General features: G+C 38.3%; 1 protein-coding gene across 7 annotated transcripts in view; it reads right to left on the bottom strand.

The window, feature by feature from the left end:
- LIN7A (lin-7 homolog A, crumbs cell polarity complex component) overlaps nucleotides 1–15,948 on the bottom strand; it is a 392,447-nt gene that overhangs the window by 147,014 nt on the left and 229,485 nt on the right. For 5 of the 7 annotated variants that reach the window (XM_060306827.1, XM_060306829.1, XM_060306828.1 and 2 more), the window contains 2 exons: nucleotides 11,722–11,940; nucleotides 251–5,595 (listed from right to left, as the gene is read on the bottom strand). In XM_060306827.1, the coding sequence (XP_060162810.1) occupies nucleotides 11,722–11,940 (219 nt within the window). In that variant the 3' untranslated portion in view covers nucleotides 251–5,595. Of the gene's footprint in view, nucleotides 1–250; nucleotides 5,596–11,721; nucleotides 11,941–15,948 lie in introns of those variants that run through there. The other 2 variants (XM_060306830.1, XM_060306831.2) reach the window with 2 other exon arrangements.

The raw sequence follows: 15,948 nt of genomic DNA, 5'->3' as shown, positions 1-15,948 counted from the left end.
CCAGAGGGAGAATAAATTTAAATAATGAGTATGATTCCTCTTTCTCAATTTTTGCCTTTCATATTGGTTTTAGAACCTAACCCCTCAATAGCATGACCTCACTGTATGATCTGGAATGGAGAAACACAAGGAACTTAATTCATTTTACTTAATAAATCCAAATATTCAGGTGCCTTCAGCATCTAAAAGTCCCTCTATATTCATGCTTTAAAAGAACTTAAATTTGGGAATGAAGACAATAATTCCAGTCTGGTATCTAATACTTTTACTTCCCAGCAGCATATTACCACTTTGGTCAGGTTGAACCACTGCACAATTTTGCAGCTCTTTCAGAAAAATAATGAAAACAATTAGAAAGACAAGATCACATGCAATGGTGAGAAAATAGTACTATGGCCCAATCTTTCCCCATAAATGTGGAATATCCTCGATTCATCTCCCCATTGTGTATTTATTATAAGCCCTTACAGCAAGGGATTTTGTTCTTTCAGTTTTTTTTTTTTTTTTGTAGCACCAAATAGACACAGTGGCTAACAATAAGTAATTCTCAAAAGTCATTGCAATAGTTATCACATGTCAGAAATTTTCTGGATCTGTACTTTTATCCATTTCCCTGGCTTGAAGTGTTCTTCATGAGAGTAAGCTGCAACTTAAGATTGAGTTCTCACTCTGTTTCTGCCACTGATGTGGTTTGTTGATCATAATACTTTACTAATATCTTTTCATATACTACTTTACAATTTCAAAGAACTTTTATATACAGTGACCCATTTATGTTACTGACATTTATTTTAATGTAATGGTGTCCCCCAAGCCACAGATAATGCTTAGACACATGAACTTTTGTGTTATACTGTGTGGGTTCAAATCCCAGTTCCATCTGCTAACTGTGTGACCTTGGACAGGTCACATATCTGTGCTTCAGTTTTCTTGTCTATAAAATGGAACCTACTAAATAGAGTTGCTGAAGGGATTCAATGATATAGTCTATGAATGTACTGAGCATAGTAGTAAGAACTAAATAAGTGTTAGTTATGCATAAATTATTACCTACCTCACTGGGGTATAACTATGATGTTTGGGTACACTGAGCAGCATTTTTGAGTGGTGTGTTTAGAAAAGCAAGTTCACATAAATATGTGCAGAGTCTTTCATGATCTCCATGGGGTAAGGGACTTCATTTCTTCTATTAGCTGTGAAGAAGGATCCATTAGACAGTAACCCTAGTTATTGCTAGAGCAAGTGTTGAGGAGCCCCTCACAGCAAACTCCATGGGGGTGCCGCATCTGTCTTGTTTGCCATTGTATTTCCAAAACGTAGCATATGCTAGGTATACAATAAATATTTGTTAGATGAATAAACACATGGAAAAGTCTTAATTGCTATGTGATTAATCTTTAGCTCAGGTACATTCTAAGAGTCAAATAAGAAAGGAGAAGTGATCTTTTGAAAGCAGGAAAAGATTTAGAGATGGTGTCTCCAATTACAATGAAAGCCTTAGAGAAAAGTGGTTAATATATATTGAAGGACATATTAATAATATGCTTGATGATATGAATTTTCTTCTTTTTTAAAAATGAAAATATTTTACAAAATTTATAAATGGAGTTCCATGTTTGGATCATCGTTGTCATATAACTCAGGGACCTTTCATAAATAGCTAGAAAGGTTGAGTTCTATTCATTGTAAAAACTCTGAATCCCCAAACATTCCTATCTAAGTGTTCTCAAACCCTTGAAGCCTTTGAAGTAATTGATTCCAAATTCATATATCTAAAAAGTATTTATAAAGAATCAATTCTGATTCTAATTATGTAATTCAGAAATTATAATGCCAATCAGGATAATATAAATTGGTGAAATTTTTCAAATTATCAGAAGGCAAAATTTATTTTTTTGTCTAATTTCATTCATTTATTTAGTTGTCCATTCATTCAACAAATATTAATTGAGCGCCTCTACTGTGCTGGCAGTATCCCAGATGCTAGGGATCAGCAGTCCACAAGGCGGTTATAGCCCTTTCTCAGGGATTTTATGATCTAGAGAGGGATGAGATGGGTAGGACTACCCCATGTTTCAGGAGATTTTGTCTTAGGTTGGCCTCCCTGAATCTTCAGAGCATTGATTTCTACTTCATGATGCTGTTAAAGCTGGTCTTACTAACAGGCTGTGTCTGTGTGATAAACACAAACTAGCCAAAAGATGAGAAATTCAAGCATTATTCACACATCCACAAATATCTATAGATGTTAAAAATAATGTAGACAAAGTATTCCAACGTCTCAGGGTCCTATGGGCACAGTTGAGTAAAATGAACTGAGATCAGATCAGTTTGATTTGTCATGGTTGAAAACTGCATTTGTAAATTGGTATAATCCATCTCCAGCCAAGTTCTTCAGAGACAGCCTTGAATTCTTAAAAAGCTCCTGAATGACAGATTTTGTATTAAGATCTTAGCATTGTCTTAAAAGATAGTTGTAGTTCACATAACTAGAGAATTCCCTATTGATTACATGATTGAGGAAGCACAAAATCTGTTATTCTTTCCAAAATCAATTGTAATTTAAGCTCATTATCTCCCTGTGGAGGTTCTATTTCAAATGGCAACAGAATCAAAATGTAAATGCTTCAGTGAAAAGGTTTAAGGATTCTTTTACTGAACTATGCTGTGTATTTTGCCTTCAAAATCACAGCAGGAAAGAGTTTAGAAGAATCTGGCCACCAATTAGGTCAAGGGAAAGAAATAAAATCCAGCAGGATCGAGTTTAGAAAAATCTGGCCACCAATTAGGTCAAGGGAAAGAATTAAAATTCAGCAGGATCACTGATGAATAGTCACAACAGATTTTTCCCCAACTTTTAATATCTCATTTGTTTACTATAAAGCTTCATGTAAGAGCAACATGATATGTCTTTATTTTAATATGATTTTGGACTTGTCAGTGGCTCTAATATGATCAGTAATAATAAAAGGCATTAATACAAGTTGTGGTAACTTTCTTCCTTTTCCCTCTGGCTTCAGTGAACCTTTAGACAACCACAAGCAGCCTCTCTAAGTCTACTGGCTACTTTTGACGAAAGTAGCTACTTTTGACGAAGACTTTAGGGGAAGGCTTACATTTCAACAACTAGATTTTACTGAAGAAAACTGGTCATCTGACTGGTCATTTGTAAACAGGACTAGTGTGACATGTAATCTGTCCTTAGATGCCTTAGGTGTGATGGATTGCCCCTTCACTTGGACAAACGACTTGGCATACATTTATTAGCACAAAACATTATGCAAATGAAGCATAAAATACAAAGGTTTCCAGAAAACACAAATGTAAGCTGTCTGCCCATTTGACAGTTGCTTCTGTAACACCATGACAATATTTATATTGACATGAAAACATATGATAACTTAATAGTAACCAACCACTTACGGCTAAACGAAAACATACCTTAAGCTCCAAATTTATACAGTGTACTGAGATGTGTTGAAATGACCATTTCCTCATCACAAGGGTGCAATGATTTCCCTTTATGACAGTCTGTGGTATAGCCTGAATAGCTTGAATATTTTTCTGTTAAATGATAACTAAAATATATGTTTTATTAAATTTTTCTTATAAAAATGGGAACTACCTCTTTCAAACTGAATAATGCTCCTGTATTCTTCATTCATTCCCTTAGTCATGCTTACCTCTTTTGTAACCCTATTTTACATAACATTCAGGGTCCTCACCCTTGCTCCACCCCCACCCCAGTTCTCTCTAGTAAAAAATGATACGTGTTCAAGAATGGGAATCTGTTACCACGGCAGGACATTGCTGAAATAGGTGCACCTCCTGGTTTCCTTACTGTTTGTCCTCTGTTGAGTGATGGGCTATGAAGAGTAGGCAGAACTTGGTATTGACAATAACACCACCCGACAGGGCAAAATGAAACATGTGGGGTAGTTCCAATTGGTTTTATTTTCAAGAAAACAGTTCCTAAACTGAGCTTCATAAATTTCTAATTTGAGGGACTATCTGAAATGTGAAATTTATTGTCTCTTGGGGAATCAGTTTCTTCATTTGAGAAAACGGAATATTCAAATATTTGCCTCAAGTTTTAATGATCTCTCTAGAGTGTTTCAACTGGACATTTATTCTTTCTTCAGGTACATTTGTGTGGCTAAGGTATTTAAGTGCCCAAATAATTATTGCTTCCTGCTAATTCCATAAAGTAAAATCAGACTTATGTGCCTAGATTCACCATATAAGTTAAAAGTTATGATCAGTATAGATGATTTTAACAGATCATTTTATAGTAAATGATACTTTCTGAAAGATATCTATTTACGTACATGAATATGTGTAATGAAGTAGGTATATTTTTACCCTAGAAGCAGCAATATCTTTTCATTCACAATATTAATATCTCTGGTTTCCATATGCCTAATTTTAAGAGGAATAATACTTTTGATCTTATATTGCCAAACATATCCAGTTTATACTTGGGAAAAATGATCTAGATTTTGTATGACATATATTTGTGTATATATATATATGCACATCCATAATTTAGTTTTGTAAAGCCCTAAGCTTTGAAATATCAAACAGACTTCTATGACAGCACATCCGTGTAGGTAAAAAGAGTTTAAATTTCTCCAGTTTATCAATCAAAAATATAAAATTAACAAAAAATATTGAGAGCAGGGTTATATATAAATATCACACGATCAGTTCATGAAGCCGGGTCCTTTGCTAGTATTCTCTTACCAGATTCATAACACTTGGTAAGAAAAGACCTAAGTTTGTAACAAATACACTCTAATAATATATATTTTGTGGAATAAAAGACATTATATTCTGTTAGAATTAATAAGAATAGATACAAGCAAGACTTAAATTAAAAAAAAAACAAAAAACAGTACTAGAGTTCTCTATCCTTGCTTTTAACTAACTAAAAGTTGAGTTGAAATTGCCCACTCTATTAATGCATAATAGAATTCATGGAAACAGAAAATAAAAAGCCAAATGCTTCTAGAACCTGAATTGAGTATAAATATAGTATAATAACTTGCCATTTTCAAGAGAGGAACAGAGGTTGAATTTGCAATTAACTGGAATTCTAATTCAGACAACTCAGCAATACAGACGTGGAACAGGTCTGGGTGAGGGGCAATGTGTAGGTTTCTTTTAAGTGGCGACAACCTTGAACTGATGCAGTTTGAACTATAGCCTAATGAGGGATTTGTTATTCTCTGGACAAGCTATAGACCCAAGATTCACTTAACCCTGGCCCTGGTGATTTATCTGAAAGTCATGGACTTTATTCTTCTTATTCTGTTTCAGTCTGCAGACTGGAAAACCTCTCCCTTTACACACTGAGAATTCCCACTGCAGTGAATGGAAGGTCTGTGTGTGTAAAGAGCACGTGAGCAGCGGGGGTTTAGCCCCAGAGAAAGAAGGTGTCGAGTTGCCTCTGTAAAGAATTTATACACCACGTGTTCACAGTTTCTTGACAGGTATAATTATCAGTGTTGTCTTTTCCTTTACTATGTGCTGGGATTCTGAAGCACGGTTTCAAACTTGTGACTATTGGGTGTTTGATCAAGTAGCTTCAAGGACCTGAAAGGGGGGGGGAAGAGTGAAGAGAAATCAGTGATTAGTATTCAACTACAATATGCTAAAAATATCAAAGAAGCATGTGCTATGTGAGAACAGCAAGGATTATTTTGGGCGCTATCATTCATGCACAGCCTTCCACATGTGAAAAAACTGATGTCTGCAAAGGAAGTAATTATCAAATGAGGATGGAAAAGACACAGTTATTCCCTAAGATTAAAGTTTAAAAAATCAGTTTGGAAACACTTCAAATGTAAAACATTTCTTCCTCCCAATTCCAGATGACTCTGTTTTTCTTCACGAAGGCAAAGAAGAGATAACTTTTATATATTATGACTTTTAGGGTGATTAGTGTTGCTCCTGCTGAGACACATGCAAGCAAAGCCTCTCTCTGATAGGCTGGAAGCACCAATATCCCTTCTGTAAAGCAGATAGTAGGCCTGTCTCTTCTCCTACGAGGTCAGCCAGCCTGACACAGAGTAGAACAGAGTAAGCAGATGCCCCACGTGGTCACATTTGGGGGAGCAGCCTCCCCAAACATTCCCCCAGACCTGTCACTTTTCTAGCATTATGGAGTCATTTCTTTCAGAAAGAACAGTGGTTTTCAATCTTTGTTTTTAAAGCTGCAGATATTTTTATTTCAATGAATGCAGAGCACCACACACACAAAAAAATTTTAATGAATTGTTCTGGTTCATGTGAAAGTGTGTGTGGGGGGTGGGTTTGCAATCTGCCTACTCTGCATCAGCGCTCTCCAGCCACCAAGCCTTCTAGAGAAATGCCTAAAAGCACCTTGGGCCTACAGCGTGGAACTGAAAGTCAAGCCTGAGGCCACTGTACTGCTTCAGGAGTCACCTAACAAGATATTGCATAAAAATATCATCTGCCGTTAGCATTCTCACTGCTATACTACTGCCACTACTATTACTGTTGAGTGCTCAACAACTGCCCATATTTTGTAAAGAGTTTTACATATTTTTTCTTATTTAATCTCCATAACAGACCATTTTCATGAGTCTCACATTGAATAACTTCCTTCAAGTCCCTTAGCTACCAGGTGACAGAGCTACCAAGTGACTGAGTTTTTAATCCATTAACTTATCATACAGTTACATGTCCTAAGGGAATGGGACTTAGAGCAGATGAATTTTAGTAAGAGTCTTGGGTCTCTTCATCTACCAGAGGGGGAGTAGGCCTGAGGGATATGCCAGCAGCTGAGAGAGCACTGGGCATCCAAACTGCATCACTGAGATACCCACTGGGAAGAACCACCTGCACCAAATGTTCTCATTATTTCCCTCATTCCCATGATTTACAATTGGACAGATTAATGATTCATTTTTTAAAAAATAAAAGCCTCATTTTCACATTAGTTCAATTTTTGTTGATCAAATTGCTTTGCTAATTTTTCAATGAGCCACTGTGGTAGGCAGAATAATGGCCGCTGAAATATGTCCACGTTCTAATCCCCAGAACCTGTGAATATGTTAGATTCCATGGTAAGGGAAATTAAAGTTGTAGATGGAAGTAAGCTTGCTAAACAGCTGATGTTAAAATAGGGAGAGTATCCTGAATTGTCCAGGTGGGTCCAATGTAATTAGAAGTGGAAGACGGTGAGAGAAGAAAGACTCAGGGAAGGGGATGTGATGACAGAAGCAGAGGTCAGAGGGACGCGATGTGAGGACTCGACCATCACTGGTGGTTTGGAGGGTGAGGAATGGAACCAGGAGGCAAGGAATGCAGGCATCCCCTAGAAGGTAGAAAAGGCAAGGAAATGAATCTTCCCCTAGAGCCTCTGAAAGCCCAGTGAGACTGTCTTGGGCTTCTGTCCTACATTATTACAAGAAAATTAATTTGTATTCTTTTAAGACATTAAATGTGTTTTGTAATTTTTAGGCAGCAACAGGAAACTAACAGAGCTGTAATGGCGAAATACTCTGAAGCACAGGGCACTGTTTTAGAGGTCAGTGGTGAGGGTTAGCACCAACTCTAAGCAGTGTGAGACTGAACTCCTGGAAAGCTCATGTGAATGTGTCTATGAGGCGGGATGGGATATGAAAGGGCAGGTGCCATTGAAGAAAGAGGTAGAGCAGCACAGCTGTTAAAAGAAAGAGACAGGCTTCCCTGGTGGCGCAGTGGTTGAGAGTCCACCTGCCGATGCAGGGGACACGGGTTCGTGCCCCGGTCTGGGAAGATCCCACATGCCGCGGAGTGGCTGGGCCCATGAGCCATGGCCGCTGAGCCTGCGTGTCTGGAGCCTGTGCTCCGAAATGGGAGAGGCCACAACAGTGAGAGGCCCGCGTACCGCAAAAAAAAAAAAAAAAAAATGAGATGATGGGCTTCCCTGGTGGTGCAGTAGTTGAGAATCCACCTGTCAATGCAGGGGACATGGGTTCGAGCCCTGGTCTGGGAGGATCCCACATGCAGCAGAGCAACTAAGCCCGTGCGCCACAACTACTGAGCCTGCACTCTAGAGCCCGCAAGCCACAACTCCTGAGCCCGTGTGCCACAACTACTAAAGCCCGCGCGCCTAGACCCCGTGCTCCGCAACAAGAGAAGCCACCGCAATGAGAAGCCCGCGCACCGCAATGAAGAGTAGCCGCTGCTCGCCGCAACTAGAGAAAGCCCACAGGCAGCAACGAAGACCCAATGCAGCCAAAAGTAAAAATAAAACAAAATAAAATAAATGAGATGCTTATGGGGTGGGGGACAAAATAGATGAAGGGGATTAAGAGGTACAAGCTTCCAGTTATAAAATAAATAAATCATGGGACAATGTACAGCATAGGGAATATAGTCAATAATACTGTAATAACATTGTATGGTGGCAGGTAGTAACTAGACTTATCGTGATGATCAATTTATAATGCATATAAATGTCAAATCACTATGCTGTATGTCTAAAACTTAATAATCAAAGTCAACTACACTTCAGTAAAAAAAGAAAAAAAAATGCTTAAAGCTGAATAAATGTGACACTTTCTCACAAAAAGTGGGTACAGTATTAAAAAGAAACCTATATTCATATTATCTGCTTAGGTTTCTGTAATGTAATTATGTAGTGATCATATTTACTGCATTTAAGAAATGTAGTATATTCTTCTTGATTAACAAAGATGGAAGTTAGGGAAAAAGACAACTGAGATTCACTTCAGGAGAAGTTTAAAATTAAAAGTAGGCATAAGACACGTTTTCCACACACTACTTGCATTCAACCTATTTTCCATCTGTATGTACCACTGACCATTGCTAGTTACTTAATAACTTCTACCGTCTCAGACAAAATATTATTTCTAATTTATAGAACAGAAGTTACATTTCATGTGATAAACAGTAAGACAATATCTGACAAGTATTTTTGCTTTACCTGGTCTTTGCTTGACTTGTCAAACTTAAAAAAAAAAAAAATCAGAGATCTGTTCAAAGTAAATAGTTTCAGATCTCTTCTCAAAAGCAACCATAGTATGAGTTATCAAGTGTAACAAATCCCATTTAATCCTTAAAAAATCTAATTAATTAAAAGTTGAACAAGAGCTAATGTAGGTCTCTTTGACTGAATCCACCATAAAATCCATGGATGACATGACAGAGTTGTACTTTGCTTGTACTTGAAATGGTCACTACAGTTTCATCTCAAGGGTCCATGATCCTGTGCACTACAAGTGCTGTCTTGGCAGGCATAGATATAAATTTCATGTTCACTTAAACAGAGCTTTACCGTATCCTGTGCAACAAATAAACATGGTTTTAAATGCCTTTTATTAAAAATGTTACTCTTCGATAATGAGACAGTGGGAAATTCTCAAGTGATTTAATGAAGACTGATGGAACAGAGAAATGGAATTGAGTATATGGCCCAGCAGTATTTATAGCCAAGTTGTATACTTCCAAAGATGACTGAATGAGCATAAATACTGGAAGCTTTTAGTAAGACCTCAGAAGTCGGAATGACAACATACTTCTTTTAAAACATTTTAAAACAATTTTACTATGGGCCAGTGTCGTAAAACAATTTAGGAGAATTGGTACAAGTCTGTATTATTGAGAATGGAAGAAAAAATGTGTTCAGGAAAAGAGTGTCAGTGTTTGACTGAAGAATACTGGATTGTTATTATTAGCAAGAAGACCTTTGCAAGGATTCTGAAAGTACAAATGTGAAGTACCTTTATGTTTGAAACGGATTAGAGAGAAGGAGGATATGGACAAAATGACTTGTCTGTATGCATCCAAATCATTGCGTCATCCCAGCCCAAACCACCATATCTCTTGCCTGGACTCCTATATAATAGTCTCCTAATTGGTCTCTGTTTTTACTCTTACCCTGCACTAATCTATTCTCCCCATAGCAGCCAGAGTGATCTTTTTTAACACATAAATCATGTCACTCTTTTGCTTAAAAACCTTCAGTGGTTTCCACTGTAATAACATCTAACTTCCCTAAGCAGTTTAAAAAGTTCTCTATAACCTGGCCCCCATCTAGCTAACCGTCCTTCTCACTCTTTATTGCCTAACTACCTCAGCTTTCTTTCTATTCCTCAAACGTCAAACAGGCTCACATCTGCCTCAGAGCTACTGTACTGGCTATTTCCTCCTCTTCTTATGCTCATTTCCTGGCTTCGCACTGTCATTCAACCTCAGCTTAAATGTTACCTCCTCTGAGGGGTCTTCCCTGATCACCTCACAGAAGGTCATCACCTAGCCAGTCTCTATCAAAGCACACGATTTTAACTCTACAAAGTACTGGTCTCAATAGGATATTTTTTATCTACCTGTAAATTAACTATCTCCTCCAACCAGAATGTAAACACCATGACAGCAAGGATTTTGCTCTGCTCCTGCTGTTTCTATAGCCCATTGAACAGTGCCTGGCCCATCACAGTAACAAATAAATATTTATTGTTAAATAAATGTAGTTTTTAGAATGGAATGTAATTTTAGATAAAGACACCAAACTGTGATATATATATAACAAAACTAGCAGGCTATAAAAGAAAGATAGTTGAATCCCCAGAACTCTCTGTGAATAAATCCCATACTCTTTTTACTTCCCCATGCAGCTTCTTTTCATGAGTGGCGCAAAAAAGTTGAAAATCTCTTCTCGAATTCAGTGTGTGCAAATAGTAATCTGATATTGAATGAGTTAAAACCACCACTACCCATTGTCATCTTCCCAAGAACATTTGAACCTCATTTCAAATACACATTTGCAGACATCATAGCGTAGAGGTATATAACAATATGAACTGTCTCTTCCAAAGGATAGCAAGGAAAATTTATGTAACTCCAGAATTTCTGACGTTGGCACATGAAATACTTGGCAAAATAAGAAGGGAAAATATTCTATTACAATAATCCTTGTAAGTGTGGTTGTGGGGAATCCACTGAAGCTATTGCAGCTTTGTATCATTCATCTAAAACATGGTGTTTTAGTGATACTCACTGTGAAGGGGTTTTTGAGGATAAGGAATGACATGTGAGAGCCTGGCACATACCAGGCACTTCAGAGATGGTGGTTCTCACTCTTAACATTTTTTCTTGAATTTTCTTAAAAACATGTAGCAAAAACCTGATTTAGCATTCTTTGTCACAAAGTGGAATTTAGAAAAAGGCAGGTGTACCTTAGACACATTTTAACTGAGCACCCAGAGAGAATTTCAAAATCTCTCAGAGCATAAACACTGCCAGGTCTCTATTTCATTCTTTTCAGTGGAGCAGTTTTCTAGTAAACTGTTTCAGTTTAGTTTGTACACTGTGCAAAGGCAACTGGCCAAGGAGGTGAGGGGGGCTGGAATCTAGCCCACACTCTTGTCATATAGCCATGTGCCTGAGGATCTGGGTTTGCACAGAGGCTGCATTTTTGTAATTTGTATAAAAGCATCATATAGTGTGTGCCTGGCCTCCTAAAGAATATCATTTTTCAAAAATACCTTACATTTGCAGGGAATATGGCTGAATGACACATAAAGTAAGCAACTGTCTTGTTTACATTTTCTGAGGTCATTTTTTTAATTTGTTTGATTTTGTTTGGATTATTAAATCTAGTAATTATGTTCCAGCTGTCTAAAAAACTATATTTAAAAAAAAAAACATGTAAGGGACTTTCCTTGTATAGAAGAAGGCACCTCTTACCTATGACATGTGGTTTTGCTGTGTTTGTTGCTGCCGCTGCTGTTGCTGTTGTTGAATTAGCAATTGTTGCTGCTGCCGACGCCGGGCTGTCCGTAGCTTTTCAAAGCGAGCCTCCATTTCTTCCAAGACTTTCGGGGTGTATCGGACCACCAGCTTGACGCTGTCCTTAGCAGCCTTGAGTAGTTCCACAGCTTTCTCATGGTGTTCTCCTTCCACACTCTGAAAAGACAGTGACATTTCTTAAAGGGGAGAGTTTCCATGTTCTTTTCTCGAGAGCCAAATGTGAAATTAGTGTCATAGTACAATCCTACTCTGAAATTTCAAGAAGATATGGCAAATGAGATGTATTGCCATTGTTATTATTTATTACATTTGTAGCTGAATCGTGGGCAGGTTAGGCTGCACTAGGGTATAGGATGGGTTGAATGGAGGTTCAAGTTAGGAGGGTGAGAAACAGTGAAGAACTAAACGATAACACTAACATTTAGAATGGAATTTCTAAATTTCACCTGAAAGAGTAAATGCACTAGTCTGGACACTTTGGAAAAAATTTAAAAAGAGTAACGAATGGGGACTTTGCCTATCTGATATTAACATTTATTAAGAATCTAGGGCTTCCCTGGTGGCACAGTGGTTGAGAATATGCCTGCCAGTGCAGGGGACACGGGTTCGAGCCCTGGTGTGGGAAGATCCCACATGCCGCGGAGCAACTAGGCCCGTGAGCCACAGCTACTGAGCCTGCGTCTGGAGCTTGTGCTCCCAACAAGAGGCCGCGATAGTGAGAGGCCCGCGCACCGCGATGAAGAGTGGCCCCCGCTTGCCCCAACTAGAGAAAGCCCTTACACAGAAACGAAGACCCAACACAGCCAAAAATAAATAAAATAATTTAAAAAAAAAAAGAATCTACAATGCTTAAAGCAGTGTCTTATTGGTGTAGTAAGGAACAGTAGAACGAAACAGAGTCTAGAAGTAGATCCATCATATAAATCTTGATTGTATGATAAATGTGAAATTTGGACCAAAGGGGAAAAGGATTGTTAAATAATGATGCTGAAACAACTAAAATAAAGCACAGGTCAGTGTTCATCATCTTGCAATGCAAAAGGAATTCTTAAGTAAAAATACCAAGAAAACCCCCCACAAAAATCAGATTTAAAGATTGTAAGTTTCTATGTCTCACACACCATGAAAGGTCAAATAACAAACTATAAAAAATATTTTCAATACACGACAGTCAATTTGTTAATATTCTTCAAATGAAGAGCTCTTACAAGTCAGTAAAGATCTAAGCAAAATAGGCGAGAGAACTCATGGACAAATAATAATTTTTAAAATGCCCAATAAACCTATGAAAAAATGTCCAAGATCCCTAATAATTAAAGAAATATAGATGAAAAAATTTTTAATTTAAAAATGGTAAAGATGTATTTTTAAATATGGTGTACTGAAAAGGACGTAGGGAAAAGGTACTCATATACTGTTAATATAACACAAACTGGTACAGTTTTTCTGGAGGGCACTATCGTTATGCACTGGATAAACCCTTTATAAATGAAGATTTTTACTTTCAGGAAAATTTACTAAGGATAAAATCAGATATACACACATACCTATAAGATAGATGTGATGTGACAGAAAACAAAAAATAAATCAATTCTTGGCTTTTGAGTTTCAGAAATACTCTTTGAACGTCATGGCACAGACAATAGTTGGGGAAACTATGTTTACTATAAGTAAACTCAAAGAGGCTCCCTGTGTGTGTGTGTGTGTGTGTGTGTGTGTGTGTATGTGAGATTTATTTATTTAACATCTTTATTGGAGTATAATTGCTTTACAATGGTGTGTTAGTTTCTGCTTTATAACAAAGTGAATCAGTTATACATATACATATGTTCCCATATCTCTTCCCTCTTGCATCTCCCTCCCTCCCACCCTCCCTATCCCACCCCTCTAGGTGGTCACAAAGCAACAACCTAAGTGTCCATCATTGGATGAATGGATAAAGAAGATGTGGCACATATATACAATGGAATATTACTCAGCCATAAAAAGAAACGAAATTGAGCTATTTGTAATGAGCTGGATGGACCTAGAGTCCATCATACAGAGTGAAGTAAGTCAGAAAGAGAAAGACAAATACCGAATGCTAACACATATGTATGGAATTTAAGGGAAAAAAATGTCATGAAGAACCTAGGGGTAAGACAGGAATAAAGACACAGACCTACTAGAGAATGGACTTGAGGATATGGGGAGGGGGAAGGGTAAACTGTGACAAAGTGAGAGAGTGGCATGGACATATATACACTTCCCAACCCTTTTAAGGTTTCTCCAGGTTGGGATTAGGGAGTAGTAAAAGAGAAAAAAAGTTGTAATCAGACATAATAGAACCCTGAGAAAAGGAGGCAGTCCTTCCCTTTCAGCTGACCCCCAGGGTAGATGACATAACTCCTATATTATAGGATCCAAGTGCAAAGGCCTTCTTGACTTGCTTCCTGGGTAAAGCTCCGGGGAGAAACGTGTGTGATGTGACAGATAGAGAGCAAGATAGGCTTAAACACTGCCAGAATACTGAAGAGTGGCACTGAAGTGGCAGAGAAGGCCACCAAAAATTGGTTGAGATTACATTTTCACAAGCCAAGGAGAAGGGGGGCTAAAATGAATATTATCTTGAGTTACAAAAAACAATTTGCATTTCAAGCACACAAATTATATCTTGAGATTCCTAATTACGACTATTGTACAGATTTGGAGACTTAAGAATTGTGTTCCATTCTGTCATTTGCTTCAGCGAGGTGGATGTGGACTGCAGAAAAAAAACGCTTTGAACTTAGCAATGAGATAGCCATTGGTGGCCTTCAGTCATTTGTCTGAAAACCAGGCAGATACTAAGGGTTTAAGAAATGACTGTGGAGAGCCCTGGAGGCAACTTATATAACCACTCCTTTGCCGAGTCTGGGTTAAATAGAGAGCAAGGGGTTATAAATAGCTGTTGAGTCGAGTGAATTTTTATCTGTGGCGGAAGCCTAGGAAAATAGGCTTATTCACTGATTAATTTATTCCTTTAATTATTCACTCAGTCATTGACTTGGACACTCAACAGATGTTTATTAAGCATTTATTTTACCAGTCATGTTCTACTAAGTTCTCTGGAAGAACATGGACAGGGGAAAACTTTGACAACTTTGTATAACACAAACTCTGTTTTCAGTGTGCTTGTAATTTCTTTGTAATTTGCCCCAAGGTGAATTGTTAATGTATTAACAATTAATGTATGGAATTCTCCTTTAAAAGGAAAACTGGCTGATTTGCTTGTTCATACCCTTCTCTAGTTTCTTTTCTAATATTAAAACTTACATGTTTATATGTTTTAATAACAATGGTTCACCCATTTTCTAGGCCAGATGATTAGTCTCCAGACTTCTTTTTGGCTTTTGTTCTATTTGCTTTCATTTAATAGGGTTGGAAATTCTAGGCCGGACCTTTGGAGGCCCATTATCCCAGTTTAGGCACTCTGCCTACTATTTAGAGTTGCCACAGGAGGGCTGTGGGACTAATACGTGGGACCATCAGGCTCTCACCATAGAGAATGGCTGAGAAACACGGCTGGTGTGCCATACTCAGCCCTGCAGAACTGGCAGGATTACCTCTCTCACCCCCAGCGCTGCTCTCCGCAATACAGTTAGCAACTGATAAAAGGCAGATCTCACGGGGGCTTCCCTGGTGGTGCAGTGGTTGAGAGTCCGCCTGCCGTTGCAGGGGACGCGGGTTTGTGCCCCAGTCCGGGAGGATCTCACGTGCCGCGGAGCGGCTGGGCCCGTGAGCCATGGCCGCTGAGCCTGCGCGTCCGGAGCCTGTGCTCCGCAATGGGAGAGGCCACAACAGTGAGAGGCCCGCGTACCGCAAAAAAAAAAAAAAAAAAAGCAGACTCCATGGTCTTTGAATCCAGATTTTTGCCTCAGTGCTCTATCTTTGGTTTAGACGGTGACTCAGATTCTTTCGGGCTCGGCAGAGTTAACGGGTCTCCTAGTCTGACTCTACCTTTTCACTCTGTCTTTCCCACCAGGGCACAGAACCCACATGGGATCTGGGCAGTGTCACACTTCTTCATTTCTACTACTAAAAATGCTGTGTTAAAAATAATACAAATCACATGATTAAGCAGTATAACAGAAACTAAGAGGTAACTCAGAGATTTGAAGAAATATAAGCATGTTTATAAGACTA

Source organism: Globicephala melas, chromosome 10 (genome assembly GCF_963455315.2).
Source record: "Globicephala melas chromosome 10, mGloMel1.2, whole genome shotgun sequence".
In the NCBI taxonomy this organism is placed as follows: Eukaryota; Metazoa; Chordata; class Mammalia; order Artiodactyla; family Delphinidae; genus Globicephala; species Globicephala melas.
This window is presented reverse-complemented; position numbering and strand designations above follow the sequence as displayed.